Source organism: Thunnus albacares, chromosome 1, assembly GCF_914725855.1.
Source record: "Thunnus albacares chromosome 1, fThuAlb1.1, whole genome shotgun sequence".
In the NCBI taxonomy this organism is placed as follows: Eukaryota; Metazoa; Chordata; class Actinopteri; order Scombriformes; family Scombridae; genus Thunnus; species Thunnus albacares.
Window position 1 is genome coordinate 22,876,852 of NC_058106.1, and position 18,255 is coordinate 22,895,106.

The 18,255-nt window shown below is 38.4% G+C and overlaps 2 protein-coding genes across 2 annotated transcripts in view; one reads left to right on the plus strand and one right to left on the minus strand.

Moving 5' to 3' along the window:
- Nucleotides 1-860: 860 nt before the first annotated feature.
- copb1 (COPI coat complex subunit beta 1) lies at nt 861-11,773 on the minus strand. The gene is made up of 22 exons (XM_044350297.1): nt 11,623-11,773; nt 9,893-10,045; nt 9,178-9,407; nt 8,677-8,846; nt 8,456-8,570; nt 8,262-8,354; nt 8,012-8,149; nt 7,707-7,826; nt 7,158-7,265; nt 6,904-7,050; nt 6,633-6,778; nt 5,448-5,544; nt 5,179-5,339; nt 4,934-5,054; nt 4,607-4,834; nt 3,970-4,149; nt 2,850-2,994; nt 2,583-2,702; nt 2,311-2,456; nt 1,943-2,032; nt 1,568-1,723; nt 861-1,276 (listed from the first exon to the last, which is right to left on the minus strand). The coding sequence occupies exons 2-22, from the start codon at nt 9,981-9,983 to the stop codon at nt 1,217-1,219; spliced, it is 2,862 nt and encodes a 953-aa protein (XP_044206232.1). The 5' UTR covers nt 9,984-10,045; nt 11,623-11,773; the 3' UTR covers nt 861-1,216.
- A 4,027-nt stretch (nt 11,774-15,800) lies between these two features.
- The window catches only part of pde3b (phosphodiesterase 3B), a 51,494-nt gene continuing 49,039 nt past the window's right edge, over nt 15,801-18,255 (plus strand). Inside the window, exon 1 of the mRNA XM_044350311.1 lies at nt 15,801-16,813. Coding sequence (XP_044206246.1) covers nt 15,926-16,813 — 888 coding nt within the window. The 5' untranslated portion in view covers nt 15,801-15,925. The remainder of the gene's footprint in view (nt 16,814-18,255) is intronic.

Below are 18,255 nucleotides of genomic sequence, written 5' to 3' on the forward strand. Positions count from 1 at the left end.
CTTTCCAAGAGAAAGCACTCAAACAGTGCCTGTTCACAGAAGTATGCACCCAAACCTCACCCTTCCAACAGTTTTCATCCATGCTAGCGGCACAGCTCTAGGGATGGCAATCTGTCAGTCAACCACTTTTGGTCCAGACGGATATATACCAACAGCTTTCAGATGGATGGCTTTAACATTTTGTAAAAACATTCATGGTCCATATAGGATAAATCCCACTGACTTTCATGAACCCCTGACTCTTCTTCTAGCGCCACCATGAGGTTGACATTTGTAGTTCAGGTTGAAATATCTCATCAACTTTTAGGACTACCATGAAATTTACGGCAGATATCTAGAGGATGTATTCCAATAACTTTGGTGATCCACTGACTTTTCATCGAGCACCAACATGAGAATGAGTTTTTAGTATTTTTATTGAAAAACCTTGACAACTATTGGGTGGATTTCTGTTAAATGCTGCACAATTCATGGCATTCCCATCAGCCTCAGCTGTACTTTGTATTAAGAGCCAATTATCAAATATTTAAACGCTAACACACTAAAAAAAACAGTGGCCATGGCAAACAATGACACTAGCATTAGCATTATGAGCATGTTAGCATGCTGATGTGAGCACTTCGAACAATTACAGCCACACAACACCGCTTGAATGGCTGTAGTTTCCTCTTGTTTAATGATGCATGAAATACTTAGTTCATGATATTCATATACACAGAAAGTGAGCAAAATACCCCTCTCATCCACTTCATCTTGATTTTAAAATGTGTCTTTTGACAGGATTAGTTGAAGCACAAGTGATTTAATCAAAAATTAGGTTCAAAGTCCAAGAAATGAATGATAAACATTAATAAGGAACCTCTTATTCTCAACCAGACTTTAATCTGAACTGCAGAGTGGGCAAAGGGTAGAATTAGTCAAGCTCATCTCCTCTGAGGGATATGACTCAGTAAATACAGCATTAAGCAATGTTTGCTCTTTCTTTTAATACATATGTTTATTGAAAATTAAACAGGACAGAGAAAGAACATTACTGAGAAGTAGTTATCAGACAGAGGTGATGTAAAAAAAAAAAAAAAAAAAAAAAACAGCACAGAAGCAACTGACTGTATAGAGTTCTTAATTTGCTGTGATGAAAAGGGTGTAATATGGGTGATACAAGAGAACAGCAGAAGACTTTTACAAAGTCAGAAGGATCATCTGGATCAGAGTTGTTTCAGATATTTGTCTTTTTTTGGGAGAGGTTGATCTTGTCGCCCAGGCTCAAGGCCATCCCCTGTAAAATAAAGGAGGAAGGATTTATTGCAACAGTCTAAATGCAGTAGATTAACACATTTGATACATGTTGGCAGTGTCAAATGCTATTTCATATAGTTATTTCACATAGTCGCTATCCTGGTGCATTCACTCCAATTCAATCAATGTCATAACAGATTATGTGAAATCTTCTTTTCATGATTCCAAAAATGATTTGAGGTTAAATTTTTTTTTTTTTTTTTTTTAAAACTTATCCAAGCCTTCACTTCACAGATGCCTAAAGGTTCACGGTGCAGCAGCTGTGACCCACCTGACTTTTGGCTCTAATGCGTATGTGTCCGTTGACAGGTGCGTCAGGCCCCAGGTGGATGGGTTTCTCAATGCTGACATTAGCCAGGGCATCTTCTCCAAAGATAGAACGAGCATAAAGGTTGGCAGCCATGAAACCGCAGAAGCCAGACAGTGCCTGGTTTATTACACAAAAAGAAGAGAGTTGAAGATATTGCACTGACACACAGCATCAACATTACACAATGTTCATCTATCATGATAGGCATAACGATGACTTAGGTTACATTAATCGTGAGAAAAATATATTTCACCAACATCTGAAATCCAACCAGGTTTCTTACCAACATGCACCAGCAATACATTTTAGATTTTAAACCATGTCTACTTTACCAACCTTCTCAGGAGTCAGGCACTTCATGTTCGTGGACCTGAGGATATGCTGGAGATACTCGTTCAGATCAGTGATGTTGGTGTTTACCGTCACCTACAACAAAGACAGTTTGCTTAAGGGGCATGTTTTTTTATATTTTCCTGAATATTGTTAGTCAGTTGTTGATGTGTAAATCAATTTGTTCCCTTCATTTATGGACGATTAAGCTCTGTGGAATTTTCACTGAGAACATTTTTGTTGATCAAATAAAAAAAAAGAGAAAAAAAAAACAGACAACAAACCTGATAAATACATCATGAAGCCAAACAATCAATGTGATTTTGGTAAAGACAGTTTCTGGGAGCTGGCCATATAGTAGAAATGTAGCTTACCTTGTTTTCCCATTCGAACTCAGCCCACATCTGTCTGAATTCTGCATCTGTGCAGGAGGCTGGCTGGATGTAGTCCATGATGTCAATGTGGATGTCGCTGAGGACAACACAGTTCCTGTCGCTTGCAGCTCCCGACACATCATAGACTGGAAATGAAGAATTGAAAATTCATATGCCACCAACATTAAATAAGAAAACATGCTCTGATTGCACAGAGGAATACAAGCACAGCATAAGTTGAATTGTACTGTTTAAATGACTACTGTTCTTACCGATGTTGCCAAATATAATGCCATTTTCAGTAGAGGCCACTTTGACGTTGGCCTTGATGTTAGCAAAATCATGAGGAGCCAGAGTTAGAGGTGAAGGCTTCTCAACCAACTTGAGATCACCTGTAGGATGGATGAGTTCAGATTAGTGAAATGTATACATTGTGACTGCCTTAGATCAGTGTTACCTGAGAGGAGAGCCTGTATATTCACCCAATAAACAACCAATAAATTATTCAACCAATAAATATAACAATAAACTGAACCAACCTAAAGTAGCGAGCTCAAGGGTGCAATTCTGGAGAGTATCACTGGTTTGGTTGACCACCAGCACATCCAACACAATATCGTATTGGTTGACATGAACATAGGCTTCAGCATACACTGGGTCTGAGAATCCTGTCAGCTGGGTCACCTAGAATGAATAACAATGAATTGCATTTTATTATCAATTATGAAACAACTAAAACATGTATTCATGGTAAGGGATTAACAGAAACTAAGTCAACAAAACTGGATTTCTGTTGGAGAAACCTTGGCCATTCACTTTAATGATGAATAACTAGGTTTTTTACAACTCTGGTCCCTGGTAGTTTTGGCCATCAGTATCAACACTGTACTCACCAAGTTAATTACTGAGATTTGGGAGCGTGACAAGAAACACAAGCAGTTAAACGACCTAACAGATTTTATATTGTATTATCCTCGTCATATTATCCGTTTTAAGCATCCATCACAGTTTACAGACCAACCTCCTAGTTCACCTTTGACCAATTGTACATGCTTTTTCTTGTGCAACAAAGAATCATTTCTAACATTTTGAGTGCACTGACTTTCATTTTCACTTCTAAATATTGTGGTTTACATAATCTGGTAATCTGATTTGTGTATATTCTGTCTGACTATGCTGTGTTTCTTGCACTTTTTCCCAGATCTCAGCAATAACTTTGGTGTGAATGATGTTATGATAACAGATATAAATGATGGCTAAAACCTTGAAAATAAGATCAAGTTGTAATTAACTGTAATCATCCTTTAATTGGGATGATTAAACTTCAACAGCAGTGCAGCATAATAAAAAAAAAGATTACTCATAACTGTGTATTCTTTGCTCCAAAACAATTATATCCGAAGCCACGTAAAACTGAAACCAAAATAAAAACTAACAGTAGAGTATTTGAAAAACACAGGAAAAACTGTGCTCTCTCACACAATGTAATCCAAAACATCATCTGCTGAGGCAAATGCCAAACTAAGGTCTAAAAGTCTTCACTCATTATCACTGCAACAAAAATGGGCAAAACAGAAAGTAAACAAAAAGTACTATTTTTTTTCAAAATGCTTTCCAGTTCCCCTCTATGGCAAGATATCTGCAGTGCTTGGGTTGTACCTTGTTGAGTTTTGAAGCCAGGGGATCAGCAGCCTCCTTCCTCTGAGTGTTGCCCATAGCAGCCAGCAGACTGAGCTGGAACTGGTCCTCCTTAGAAGTCATCTCATTTTTGGCTGTCAGCTGCATGAAGGAGATGGGGTCGTCTGCCTGCACTGTTACATTACGCTTCTCGGACTCTTTCTGTGGTTGGAAAAAGAGATACATACTGTCTATAGTTTGCCCACAACAGATCATTTTCAAAATCAACACATTAAGAACACTAAGCAAAGATAAAATTAAAATTGGACAAGAAAATAACTAAATATGGTTATGATAATACTAAGTCAAAAGTTGAGGATGGGCAGAGTGATCAAATTATATTCCTGTGAAGAAAAAAAACAGGACATGGAATAGAAAAGGCATAGAAAATGTTTTAACAAACATTTACTTGCCTCGTAAACAATTATCACATCATCTGTGAGCATAAATGCATACATGCAGTGATGATTAATGAGGGCTTCATTCGAAAAATATGCAATTAAGGCCACAAATTTCTCTACTTTCGCTACTAATAGGCTTTCTGCGATGACATTTCAGCTCTGCCCAACTGCCAGGAGGTGAAGTAGTGAGTTCAGCTGTCTAAGTCAACTGTCATTACCTTCTGTGACAGCTTCTCTTCCTCCAGTCTGACAGTCAGCATATGGGACAGGGATTTGCGACACTCCTTGTTGAAAATGTCATTCATAAGTGGTGAGCACTCTGACAGGACCTTGAGGCAAAGCGAGATGCGGTCCACATCATCATCTGTAATTGGCTTCTTGGGCAGAGAGGACTTGCCCAGGTGCAGCACAGTGACCATGATCAGCATGGCCTCTGCAACAAATGACTGTGAGGGAGAGGAAGAGGATTAGAGGAACAGGCAGTCGGTTTAATGATTCTTTTTTTTTTTTTTTTTTTAAAGAGAAGTGAAGAGAGGACAACTTACATTTTGTTTCTTTTTGTCTTGAACAATAGCAACATAGCGCAAGGCCACTTTGGTCAGTGTGGTGGCCAGGGAAGCTGCCACATAGAAGTCTCCGTCCATCAGGAATCCTCTGAGTGGAGGCCTGGAACAACAAAAACAGTGGTTAATGAGTGAGCTACATGGTAAAATTACCAAACTCCAAACAATGAATAGTATACTATGGGTAAATAATAATATCGCCCCACAATGTGCTTTTTTTTTCTTACCTATCCTCCTCTTTCTTCGAAGGCCTGGAGGAGCTGAGGGCACTCTGTGTCACATAGGTGCCCATCTCTGTCACCAGCTTCTGAGCTGGAGCTGCACTCACTTCATCCTCTGGCTTCACCTCTCCTGTCTCTTTCTTTATCTCATTCTCTACAATCGGGATCTGCACATTTAAGGACGAGACAGATGTCAGATATTTGTGACAATTTGAATTGTGCGAGGAGCTGTCACGCAGCTCAAGTCACATTAAAATTCTAATGGACACACATACCTCTCCCAATGACCTGCGGACTTCTGTCATCACACTCTGGATGTCTTCCTTGGTGCTGCAGTATTCTCCCAAGATCCAAAGCGCTCCTCTGTAGATTCTGAAATATGACCAAAGTGACAAATGTCACAAACATACATAGTGCTAAATATTTCCATATTCTCGTATTCACACTAGACTTGGGCAGTATCTATTTTTTCATATTTTCATACCTTCCTGACACTGTAATTAGCCTAATTAGACAAATCTTGCTGTATTTAAATACTTATGGCCCATAGAATAATGAATTGATAGGAAATAAGCGCCTTTCTTCCATAGATTCTTGCTGGAGGACCTGATGACGGATACCGACACATCAGCAGGCTGAATGGAGATGATGTGCGGGTGGTGGTGGCAGACTGGCAGTTGAATAAAATCATGTGGCTAATAAACTGCTTTTGTAGCTGGAAGAGGTCATCTCAAGATAGTTATATATGGCAATATTTTCAAGATTCCATACCAATCGCAGTCGCCATCTTTCTCAGCCTAGCTGCCTGTTCCTCCAGTAGAGACTGACCTCTGGTGGTGCAGGCTGTGCACTACAATACATCACCTCAATACAGTTTAATAGAAATAGGAGTGTCTGTATTTTTGACGGCATTGAAAATCATAACTTGGGGATTTCTAAATATCCTGGTATACCGTAATACCTTGATACCGCCCAAGCCTAACTGACACATATGACTACAGAAAAAAAACAATGACTCTCAGATAAACAAAAGTGGTAAAGAGGAGAGCAAATCAGACCATTCCATTCGTTATGTGAGGACACCTCTTGCTGAAACTCAAGAGTTACCTTTTTAGTGCATTGTCTATTTTTTTTCTTCTCTTATTTAATCACATCATTTCAGAGGAGACATCTTAAGTTAGTGAATTGTATTTGTCATTCTAATAAAGCAAGTGTGCACCAGACGATGAAGTACATTCAATTTGGCTGTTCAACTCAAATTTTACTTGCGAAGTGCTGACTTCTTATTAAGTAAATCATTATTTCTTCAGGGCTTACTATTTATTGATCGTCTTACCTATTTATCTAAATCAAATAGGCAAAGCCAAATTTGACTTGCTTTAATAAATATTATGAGAGAGAAAAAAACATTAACCAAGATCCTGCATTATATGCCTCTCAATGTGCTTATAAAGCCTTACTTGACAGTTTTGATGGCGTGAAAGACTTCCAGCATCTTCTCGATGATTAGGGGTCTCAAGTTGTCAAATCTCTGAATGGCTTCCCGCACAAACTCCAGCACATCGGCAGCAGCTGCCTCATTAGTGTCACTCAGGAATTCCATCAGCTGTAAATCATAGCGCAGAAGAAAATATTAATATATTCTTAATAACACTTTCTTGCAAAAAGACAAGAAATATAACAATTCTTGAAAACATCTTCTCCACTGCACTGAAATGATGGGCCACTCACCACAGGAATTACATTGGCCGCCATGTCAGGGAAGCGCACGCTGCAAGAGTGAAGAGTGCGCACCAACAGCTGCCTGTACTTATCAGTGTCTTCATGTTCTGTTACGTTGTTTGTCTTGATCACCTCTTTCTTCAAAACGATCACCAACTGGAAAACAAATCGATGTCACAATGTTTTCAGTCTATTCCCTTTGTGTCTGCGTTAGGACAACAGAACAACAGGAACAACATGGATACACTGCACATGCAACAGACCTCTTCTACATTGCGAGATGAGACAAGGTCCAGCGCTAGCTGCAAGGTCTTCTTTCTCACTTCCAGGTCAGGAGTGCTGAGAACACGCAGGATGTCCATCACAAGGTCCTGGACAAGGAGGCATGGGTGAGAGCCGAGTTTTAAATCTTTACAGAGCCGATGTGGTGTATATGCAGCATGTGCAGCATACTCATACTAAACATGCATTTACAAGGGTCAGATATCATTTTGATATTTTCTACTGATTTTGACTGCATGAACTTGAATTAAACAGAATTCAATATATTTTCCTCATACATTTTGCTGGCATCTTCAATTTAACATGAAATATTCTACAGTTTTATATAAAACACTAATCACAACATAATGATTTGTGTGGCATCCAAATACTCACACGTCATGGGTGAGAATGTATTATTGTAAGGAAAGCTTACACATTGATTAAGGTTCAGGTGGATAAAAGAAACTTTTTTCAGGTAGAGAACATTGGTATTTGCAATTAAAAAAGAAAGTGCAGCAAAAACTAACCACAGCCACAATTCAAAGTACCTGGAGGACACGCTCGTGAGTGGGATGCTCCTTCAGTTCAATCAGGCGATCGAGAACAATCAGCTTCACATTGTTGTCGCTCTCCTTGATAATCAAATCAATGTAGCACTGGGCAGCGGCCTGGAGGCAACAAAACATAGAATGCATAAGAGACTGGAATAGAATAGCAACATTGCTAATGGATCTGACACAGTCACAAACATCAAGCATAGCACAATGCAAAACTGTCTTTGTTCTAGATTTCTGAATATAACCTCCATATATATGACATTCACTTGATCACTGCCAAAACCTTGCTGGTGTACCTTAACAGCTGTGGGTGCACTGGAGAGGGTTACAAGAGTGCCAGCTGCCTCATACTTAACAGCCGGGCTGGACGACTGCAGCAGGTTGTAGATGCAACGGATAAACCGGGCACGCTCAGAGGGGTTCGCATGGCACACCTAGCAGAGACAACAAAAGGAACAAGAGTTCATTAAGACATTCAGCAGCTGTTCTGGCAGTATGTTGTTGTTATACACAGCTAGAATTAACGCAATAAAGGGCCTGACTCACTTTGTAAATCAGCTCCACAATGACCAGCTGGAGAATGTCGCCAAAAGTATGAACTTGGTCAATACATGTGCTGAGGTAATCCAGAGCTCGATCCTGGAGGATGTGAATGACTTAAGTTAATTCATAGAGATCGACACTGTGGGTCAAGTGGCACACAAGAGCAGTAACAGTAAGAGAGACAATATGACACGCACCTGATCTGCATGAATCAGCATCATGAAAGCATTTCTCTTACAGCTGGCATCCTTCTCGTTCACAAGAAAATCATGGATCAACTCTGGAGCGTCTGGGATGAGATGTTCGAAGTTCCTTAACAAAATAAATATTGTCAAGTCAGTGTTGTTTTCTAATGAATGGAGTATACAATTTATATATGCGGAAAGTTGACACAACAGAAAATATTAACAGCTTTTACCTATAGATGGTGTAAATGGCCAGGACAGCATTACGGCGCACATAACTGTGTCGGTGCTCCAGGCAGGCTCTGATTGCTGGCATGAGGGGTTCGAGCAACTCCGACTCCTTCAGCTTGCACAGGAAACGCAGAGTGGAGCCACGGATGAACTCGTTGGGATGTTGCAGGTCCTGAAATTGGAAGTGCAGTTTCACATTAGGATGATTGCTGAATGATTTTTAAAATATATTAAAACATATTCTGTAGAGTTACACATTACTAAGCTTCTAGCTATCACTTTTTAGTTTAATTCAAAACTAAATTTAGCTCTTGGACCAGAAGTTACTGGAAATTATGTGAATACAGCAGCCAAACAACCCTGCCAAACAGGTGTTCAACCATCCCTTCCCTTTCCTACTTTTGTTTTCACATTGTTATAGTTATAAACGTAATGCTTCTGTTTCTACACATACTGTTTTCTATTAAAGAAAACTTGTTCTGTCGATATGTCAGTTAGCGTACCTTTCTGTAGGCATCACAGACCAGGATCATCTCCTGAAGCAGCTTGCCATCTGGAGTTGTCTTGGGGACAATCTCCCAGAAAACCAGCAGCAGTTTTTTGATAGTGTGGTCTTGAAGTGGCAGCACAAAGCGGATTATGGTCATCAGCAGTCCTGGCAACTTCTCACCATTCAGTATCATGATGATGACCTTCTTCAGGGCTTCAGTCTTTGCCTTGATCTCCCCCTTTTCTGTAGAGACATTACCACGATGAAAACACTATTATGTACTCTATGTGCTGATCACATAAACATCTATGTGATCAGCATGGCCTCAAGTATACATTATGATTTCAGCTAAAACTTTTCTGAAAGAATTAGACAATTAATTTGTCCATAGACAAGAATACAATAGTAGTGTTACAGTAGGATATTTAGATAAACAATTAATAATATTAGTCATTTATCAAGTAAAACACACAACATCTTTTGGTTACAACTTCTCTAGATAATGCACAGACCTTGCTGTCAAAAACTCTGTGTAATTCACTTTTCAAAAGAAATATCTCTTAAAAGAGCCAACAGTGAGGTCTGTGGAATATTTAGAGTAACCAGGAAGAGGATGCTTTACTGTTGAATTATGCTGTGAGCTCTACAAATGAATAGATATCTCAAAAACTGGGAAACCTAAAAGTATCTGCATGGCTACTTAAGGTAAATGATGAGGGATTAATTACCTAGATCAGTTTTTAGGCTGACTTCAGACGGGGGCTCTGAATCAGATGGAACATTGATCAGAGTGTAACAAACATTCTCTGCAGCTGTCATTTTGCTGCTGGGCTTGTACTTGTCTTGAAGAATCCCAATTAATGTCACTGACTGGATAATACCTGCGACAGACAGAAAAACAATAGATTTAGTTAATGATGGAGAACACAGGCATATGAGTGTAGAAAATGTAAGAAATAAATACACAGATGTACACTGACTTCTCATGAATGAAAACCGTGACTTTTCACACTTTTCAACTTATGCGGGCAAAACTGTAGTAACATAATGTAAACAAACTTGCACCACACACTTTATTATAACATGAAACAATATAGATTTGTCAATCGTCACATTTCTGAATCTCTGGGAGCATAGGAACATTGTGGGCTATCCTGCAAATCAATCTGCAATATTTATGTTTTTGGCATCAATATGATGAAGTACCTTGAATTGTCAAGTACTTAATTTTCTGGATTATCCAAATACAGACTTTTCTGTCTAATATTCATCCATAAAAACTTTCTCAACAAATTTTCCCAAAAGTATTATATTTTAATATTATGATATATAAATGCATGTGCCTTGATAGAGAGTTTTTTTCATATTACCCACTCCTACCTTATGGGGCCTTTTAATTGATGCATTTTGAAAACTATCTAATATAATGAGGATATATAGAGACATATACTGAATGACCAATGTGTATTTTATATGGTGTTGTTTTATCTTTTTTTCCCCATATAGCATTAAATCAGAAAACCCAGATGTAAAATCTAATTGTTGCATTGTGTCTGCATTTATCACTTCCCTTATTTAAACTAACATGTTAAGTTCTAGTTTCTATAGGAGCACTAATGCAATCGGACTTAGTGCCGCTGCATTTATCGGACGAAACTTGCTGTAACTCTGCATTTGACATATTAAAATGAACAGTTCAGCAAAACAGCAATTGCATTTAAAATGCGTGCTGATTAGTAGATCACATGTGTGTCGCAGGTAACATACATGAGATCCAAAGCATTTCACTCAGCGGTTTAAATGGATGCTCTAGGAAGTGTAAGACGGAGCTATAATGAGCTAAAACTGAGAATATAAAGGAGAACTAAACGGCTGATTTCTGTGAAAAACAGGATTGTGTGTCACGGTTCTAATCATGACAAAGGGAGGCGCTCAATACCTGCTGAGCTGTCTAAGAAAAGCTAAAACTACACATAAAAAGATTCGGATAACTTTCGGACATTTGACGATACCGCTTCTTTTACGTGCAAAAACATAGACTGTGGTCATCGCAAAAACACAGGACAAAGCTGGCATGAAAACAGCAAAAACACGCTGTTAAAAGTTTCAATGTCACGTTAATAATAAAGTAAGTTGAGAAATAACGACACGCAGCGTTAAGTTAACACAACACTGCAGCTACACGTCAGCGGCGTTACCTGCGTTAGCACCCGCAGTTGTACAGCAAAACCTCAATAAAGACACAAATCAATCAATTACTCGACAATTCAATTGATTACAGGTAAGATAATGATCAATCGTCAATTAGCAAACGTTAGCTAACGCCAACTTAGCTTCTGCTCAGACCAGCAATGAAATGGAGGACATTACCGTTAGCTAGCTGTGATACCACGGCTCAGGAAAGCAAACGTCGCTAATATTAGTCATGGGTAATTACTAAATTAAATACATAACCTACCTAATTTCACGTCTATTATCCTCCGAAGCGGCCTTCGTTATCCAGTTTTGATATTTACATCTGTAAAAATCCTCAGAAGCTCCCACTGACGGGCTGTCTCTTCGGCTCCGCACTACTTCCTTGTGACGTGGAAGATTACTTTCTGAGCCACATCACTGCTACCGTGCGCCGAAAGGATCAAACTACAGAGTGATTAAACCGCGAATGCGAAAATCGCAGAAGGGTCCCGTCTTTATTTTACATACAAAAACACTCATGACAACGACTTTTTTTTCCCAACGTTTTACTTGTGTATAATGTTGTAAGCCACAAAAAGTAAACATGAATATGCCTCAAAACACTGAAATCCATAATATGACTGTAAAAATAGAAAAAATCTCAATTTGTCCAACTGTGAGAAGTAGTCAAACAGAAAATTTGATACATTTTGGGAAAATGATTGGCAGCCAATGCCCATACAGGGTTTCACTTTGATAAGAATAAATAAATAAATACATTTTTAAAAATGACAGCGCAGAAGCAGTAAGGGCATTGGGGAAATCAAGTGCTCCGATGAGTCACAGCACCTGCTGCCTTACAGCCATTGAAGGATAAAAATCTCATCGCCACATAATGTGCAGCTGATAAAGGCGTTTTCAGGCCCTTATCTTAAGTTGTGGAACAATTAAAATCCATAAGTTTTCTTAACATCTGTACAATCAGACTGTACATCCCCAGAGTAGCAGGGTTGTGTGATAGTTTATTTATAAATCAGGAGAAATGTTACCATGAGGCCAGGATTATGATCACTGGGAGGGAAATCAGCTCATGTAGTGACCTGTCAATTTAATAACACTCAATCAAATTTCAGAGGTAAAACAGTCCGGTTTCCCTTAGGAGTTTGAATCATTTGCAATGCTGGATGGACTGGAAATCTCACAGGGGAAACTGGGAAAGAAAGAGCATCTGGGCAGCTGTGTTCACCTTTTGCCACTGAGATTGTGACTCTGGTAAACAGTAAAAAAAAAAAAGAATGGTTTATGAAGGTCTTTGTGAAGGTCTTTTACTATAAAGCTTATTAGAACTGAATGAATGCTACATTGAGCACATGTATGTCTCAAGTGACCTTTCATATCAAGGAACAATGAATAATGATCATTGCAGCAGTTATTTATTTACATTTTGAGAAAAAATGACAAAAATACATTCAAAAACACTTTCCAGTTAAAAAATAATAATAATATTATGAAGTTGGACATGATCATACAAATACTCCTCTTATCTTGTTTTAAGTGGTTGATATTTTGGAGATTGTCCAACATTTTCCACAGTGAGTAACAATTTCCACTTCAGAATTTATTGGCTCATCATACCTCACTGCTGCAGACTCTTGTTCAGGCTTGGCCAGCCCCGTGACACACATAAACAGTTCATCTGAAACACAATACAAAAACATATCCTTCTTGGGCTGAAACTGAATATATACTGAATATATATATATATATATATACATATATATATATATATATATATATATATATATATATATATATTGAAATATTGTAGTTTAGCTTTCACCAAAAGAATGCAACATATTTTGAAGTTGTTATTGGTTTGCACCACCCTCTAGTGGAAGCTTAGCCTCAGTGATGCACAGTGCATGCACAAAACCTTGAATGAACCACAGTCTTAAGGTGAATGATTCAAAGTCTTTCATTCAGTCTTTCTCTTCCACACAGTTTACCAGTATACAGCAATGCAATAACACATGATACCCTGTGCACCAGGAAGGAAGGCTATATCATACCAGCTCCTTCAGATTTAAGAAATTTTAAGTAGGACAAGAATGGATAATTTAAGGCTTGTAGGCCAACTTGTGGACCTAAAAGTGTAACATAGAAGCTAAATACATTTATCTTATCATTTATCTTTATTTAAGTGTATCAAGTGTTAAAGGGCAGCATTGTTAAATGCACTAATGAACATCAACTGGAATTCATTATGCTGTTACAGTGAGTTTGCCCATAACCAACAGCAGATACTTTTGGAGTATACTAGTGCAGAGTGTATCTTGAAATAAGATGTCATGAGGCGTCTCTTTTTTAGGTCCAGTGACAATTAGTGACATGGTAGTGGACTTTTCTTGGAGATGTTACTGAACATCCAAACCAGCTTTACATGATTTAAAGCCTTCTCTCTGTGAACCAGAGGATGTAATGTACCATATCCCAGTATAATCCACATAAGTAGAGTACGTAGTGTTTTTCCTGGCCTGAGCTCTGTAACAAATGTAACGATATCAAGTAAACTAAAAAACCAGGGCTGCAACAAACGATTATTTTCTTGATCAGTTAATCCGCAAATTACTTTTTAGATGAATCATTTGGACCATAAAATGCCTGAAAACAGTGAAAAATGTCGGTCACAGTTTCCTAAAGCGCAAGGTGATGTCATCAAATTGCCTGTTTTGTTCGACCAACTGTCCAAAATCCAAACATATTGAATTTACTATCACACAAGACCAAGAATAGCAGGAAATCTTCACAAATGACATGAAATGTTTGGCATTTGGTACTTTAAATACATAAAATGATTTTTCGATCATCAAAATAGTTGCCGGTTAAGTTTCTGTTGACTGACTGATTGATTAATCGACTAATTGTTGCAGCTTAACTAAAAACATCTCCATTTCTCAGGAATATAATTAGTTACTGTCTGTGTGGAGGTAGCTTATATCTATGTTTGTGGTTTGAATGGGGTACATTTGTCACTTTGTGTCTTTGCTTTTGTTACTATTTGCACTGTTTTTTTTTCTTATACTCTCCTGAATATTACTTGTTGCTTTATGCTTTTAAATATTAAACATATTGAGATTACCAGGCTGTATTGAAATTTCCTATAGCCTATAAATAAAATTGCCTCGCCATTCATTGTCTGTGATAGCTCCAGATCAGTCTGTAATGACATTATCACTTCAGTATATCTTCTCCTGTTGTAACTTTAATAATTTTACAGAGAAAACTTCACATTCATAACTCTAAGTTCTCGAGGTCTTGTCCATCGTTTGAAAGTATTTTGAGTCTATACAACTCACAAACAATAGGAAATGTGTACATAAATTTAGTACGCTCCAAGTGTTGTTGTTTTTTTTTTTTTTTTAATGAAACTTAATTTATTGCCTACCTTTTCTGTTAAGTTACTATCTATTTATTTTATTACTTTTACCCTTTGTCCTATGACCATGTTAACTGTATCAACCTGTATCATATGATAAATCAGGACTGGACAATACAAAATATCGGGAGGTTGTGTGAATTAAGGAAGGGACTTTAGATTTAGGGCAGGACTTTGCTTAAGTTGACAGTTCTTATGAACTTTCGTTGCAAAATATATTTCTAACGTTGTGTTATCAGCGAGCTGTTTACCTAAAGCAAACCCAGTGGCGCTATAGTTAGCCAGTCATAAAATATATCTTTGAACGGCTTTGATTGTATACATTATTCATCTCGCAATTGAACCAGAATATGTCTTCTTTTAAGAAATATTACCATTACGATTAAATTGACCGGTTGGTTTCCTCTTACACATCAATGTTATTCTGATCAGTTTATCGATAATCGGCTACTTTTCCAAGCTGTAGGCAGGCTAACAGATCCCAGAGCAACATGATTCAGATACGAAGAGAAAAGAGATATTATCAAAAAGTTAATTTAATTTTTAGTCGGTGAAATATTACTTTAATAAGATTTTACTTAAAATAGTGCAACGTTAATTTAAACTGTATGCGTTGCTCCGAAATGAGGTCAAATTTGTAAGTCACATGTATTTATCTCTCTTCTTAGAATTGAGTTGCCTACATTTGAAAACAAGTTTTATAAAAAAAAAAAAAAAAAAAAAAAATTAAAGATGAACACATAAGCCTGGTTACATTGGGAATATAGCATGTAAGTAAAAACCCTTTTATAATATTATTACATGATTGGTGGATACAATTGGTATGGATCAATTTCAAGCATATTTTTTAATTAAATGAGAACTTTTTTTAGTCCTGTATTAGCTGCAACCTCAGATGAATGCTGCAGCAGGACCCGATCAGTGCTACACATCACTGAAGCCCTGAGGTCTGAGTTGTGGCCTCTAGGCGGCGTTAGAGAGCCCGTTTTCTGTAAAAACAACATCTCACCTTCTTTCTTTAGTCCAAGTGCTGGAGCACGTTTGAGTGACCATGGAGTGCGTTTGCTGTCATGTAGTTCAGCGTTAATACGGCGTGAATAGCAGAAGAGGGGGGACTTTTTGTGTGGATACGAGGAGTCACAGTCGAGCCATGGCTGCACGGGAGGAAGGAGAGGTTTTGCACAGTAAAATAAGGCACCACGACGGAGCTGGAAGTGTAAACAGCTCAGAGGGCTTCAGGAACGGCTATGTGAAGAGCTGCGTCACCCCCCTTAAACAGGACCATCAGAGGGGATTTTTGTTCAACGTGTGCAGGTTTTGCAACGAAGACATCCTCAATTCAAAATTGTTAAAGGTCTCTGCCCTCTACGTCGGCGCGTTTGTAATTTTCGCGGTTTCTTTGCTCATTTCCAGGAGCTTGCAAAGTGACTCGCTTTGGGATTTGCGGACTTTTTTGTCGGGCTTCTCCCAGTCCATCAGTCCTTTATTCAGCATAGGATGTGCATTCTTCTTTCTGACGTTTTACCTGAGGAGGAAAAAGAAGGAGAGCAGTAAATGTTGGCTCTTGTCACTGCCAGCATCGTGTTACCTCGGGGATTTTTTGGTTTTGCGGTTTTTGCAATGGGGAGAGGACCAACACCAGATGCAAATGGTGGGCAGGTTGTTATTCGTGTTGGGGTGTGTGGGTCTGCTAACACTGATCCCCACTCTGAAACTCAAACACAGTGTTCTCATACTGGTTTTTGCCAGCGTTGTGTGGCTTGTCTCTTTCACAAGTTTGAGCGGTCTGCCCGCACTGCTCAGACCGCTCTTCGCCTGCTTTGCGGGGGTTTCGGGCTCCCTGTTGGGGCTCTGTTTTGACCGTTACTACCCGTCGAAGGAAGCGCCGAGTGGGATTGCCAGTACGGAGGAAAAGGTCCCCGTGATCAGACCCAGGAGAAGGTCCAGCTGTGTTTCTCTGGGGGAAACGTCGACCAGCTATTATGGCAGTTGTAAAATGCCTCGCAGACCTTCGTTACCCTGTATATCAAGAGAGCAGGTAGGTCTTCCCCATGCAGGACCACGTCTGTTGTTGTACTTGCCAAAGTATAGGCCCACTGTGATCACCCACATGTGCACCAGAGAAGGAAAACACCCAATCTTATTGTAAAGGCCACACAAAGCAAATCAAACTACTGACCCACAGAGACAAAAAATAATAACAACAACAACAACAAAAAAACATTCCCTCACAGAACAGTTCAGCTGTTTCACCAAAAATGATGAGCTGCAACATCAGTAGATTGCTGTTAATAGCTGTTAATGATTATATAGGTTATTACAGACTATTTCTGGTAGAAGGCAACCTAAAATGACTTTTGCAGTGCTATTATACAGACATAAATGTCCAAATTCACTTTAATTTCCATTTTTGTATTTCAACCAATTAACAAAAATGTGTTTTATTGATTACAGATACTTATGTATCTATGTTTTATGGATTGTAGATACTTATAATGGAATATCAACATTCAACATGCTATTGTTTGAAATCTAATAATCAGATCAGTTATATTTATCTTCATATTGTTAGGAACATGGTGCATTTAAAAGTTTATATACCAGTTACAGTGAAATGTGAGTGTCTAATGCTAATGCATGCTGTAAGGATAACATGGGTCTTACCAGCAGCATAGCAAATGTTATGGCCTACACAGTCCCATCTGACTGTAGCAGTCAACAAAACAAAATGAGGGTGAGCACACGCGCAGGGATTATTCAGTGTCCACAGTCCACATTCAGTCTGTTTCTTTTCTTTTTTTTGTTTGTTTGTATACATGAAGCCTGTACAAGTTTACACACAGTAGCTCCTTTCTACTTTGCATGAGTTTTGTAAACCAATACACCGATATCAAGTGATATCCATATTAAATGCAGACTATCATGTTGCATACATTATGTGGTGGACAAAAAAAAAAGCTGATGCAACTTAATTTGTGTGTAGACAATACTAACAAATGCAGACATTAATGTCTGTATCATTTTTAAACAATGCATTTAAAAACAAAAGGTGCACACAAAGAGCAGTTCTCTAGTGGATGCCAAGCCGTCAGCTCACACATATTGTTTTTGTGTCCTTCAAGCTTTGTAAGAAATGATAAGAGAACTAAAAATGTATATCCAGCTTGTCTGAGTTGTGCTACTTCCACCAGTTGTTTTTCACATCATTGTGTTTTAGGCTATTAGCAGATTAGCAGTCACACTGAGGTGGAAGGCTGTAAACAGTGCATGAAAACTGTAACAGAAAAAACAGGTTGGAGCATTCAAGAACCTGTATTACGGCTGCAGACTTTCCAAACCTTATTTGAATACTTCGCCGTTTCACCTTTTGCCACACACAGCAACATTAGACCCCCCTGATGCACATTGTTGTTTTACTGAACAACAGCGAGAAGTGAATAATTATAATATGGAAGCCAAAAAATTTTAAACGTGTGTAAA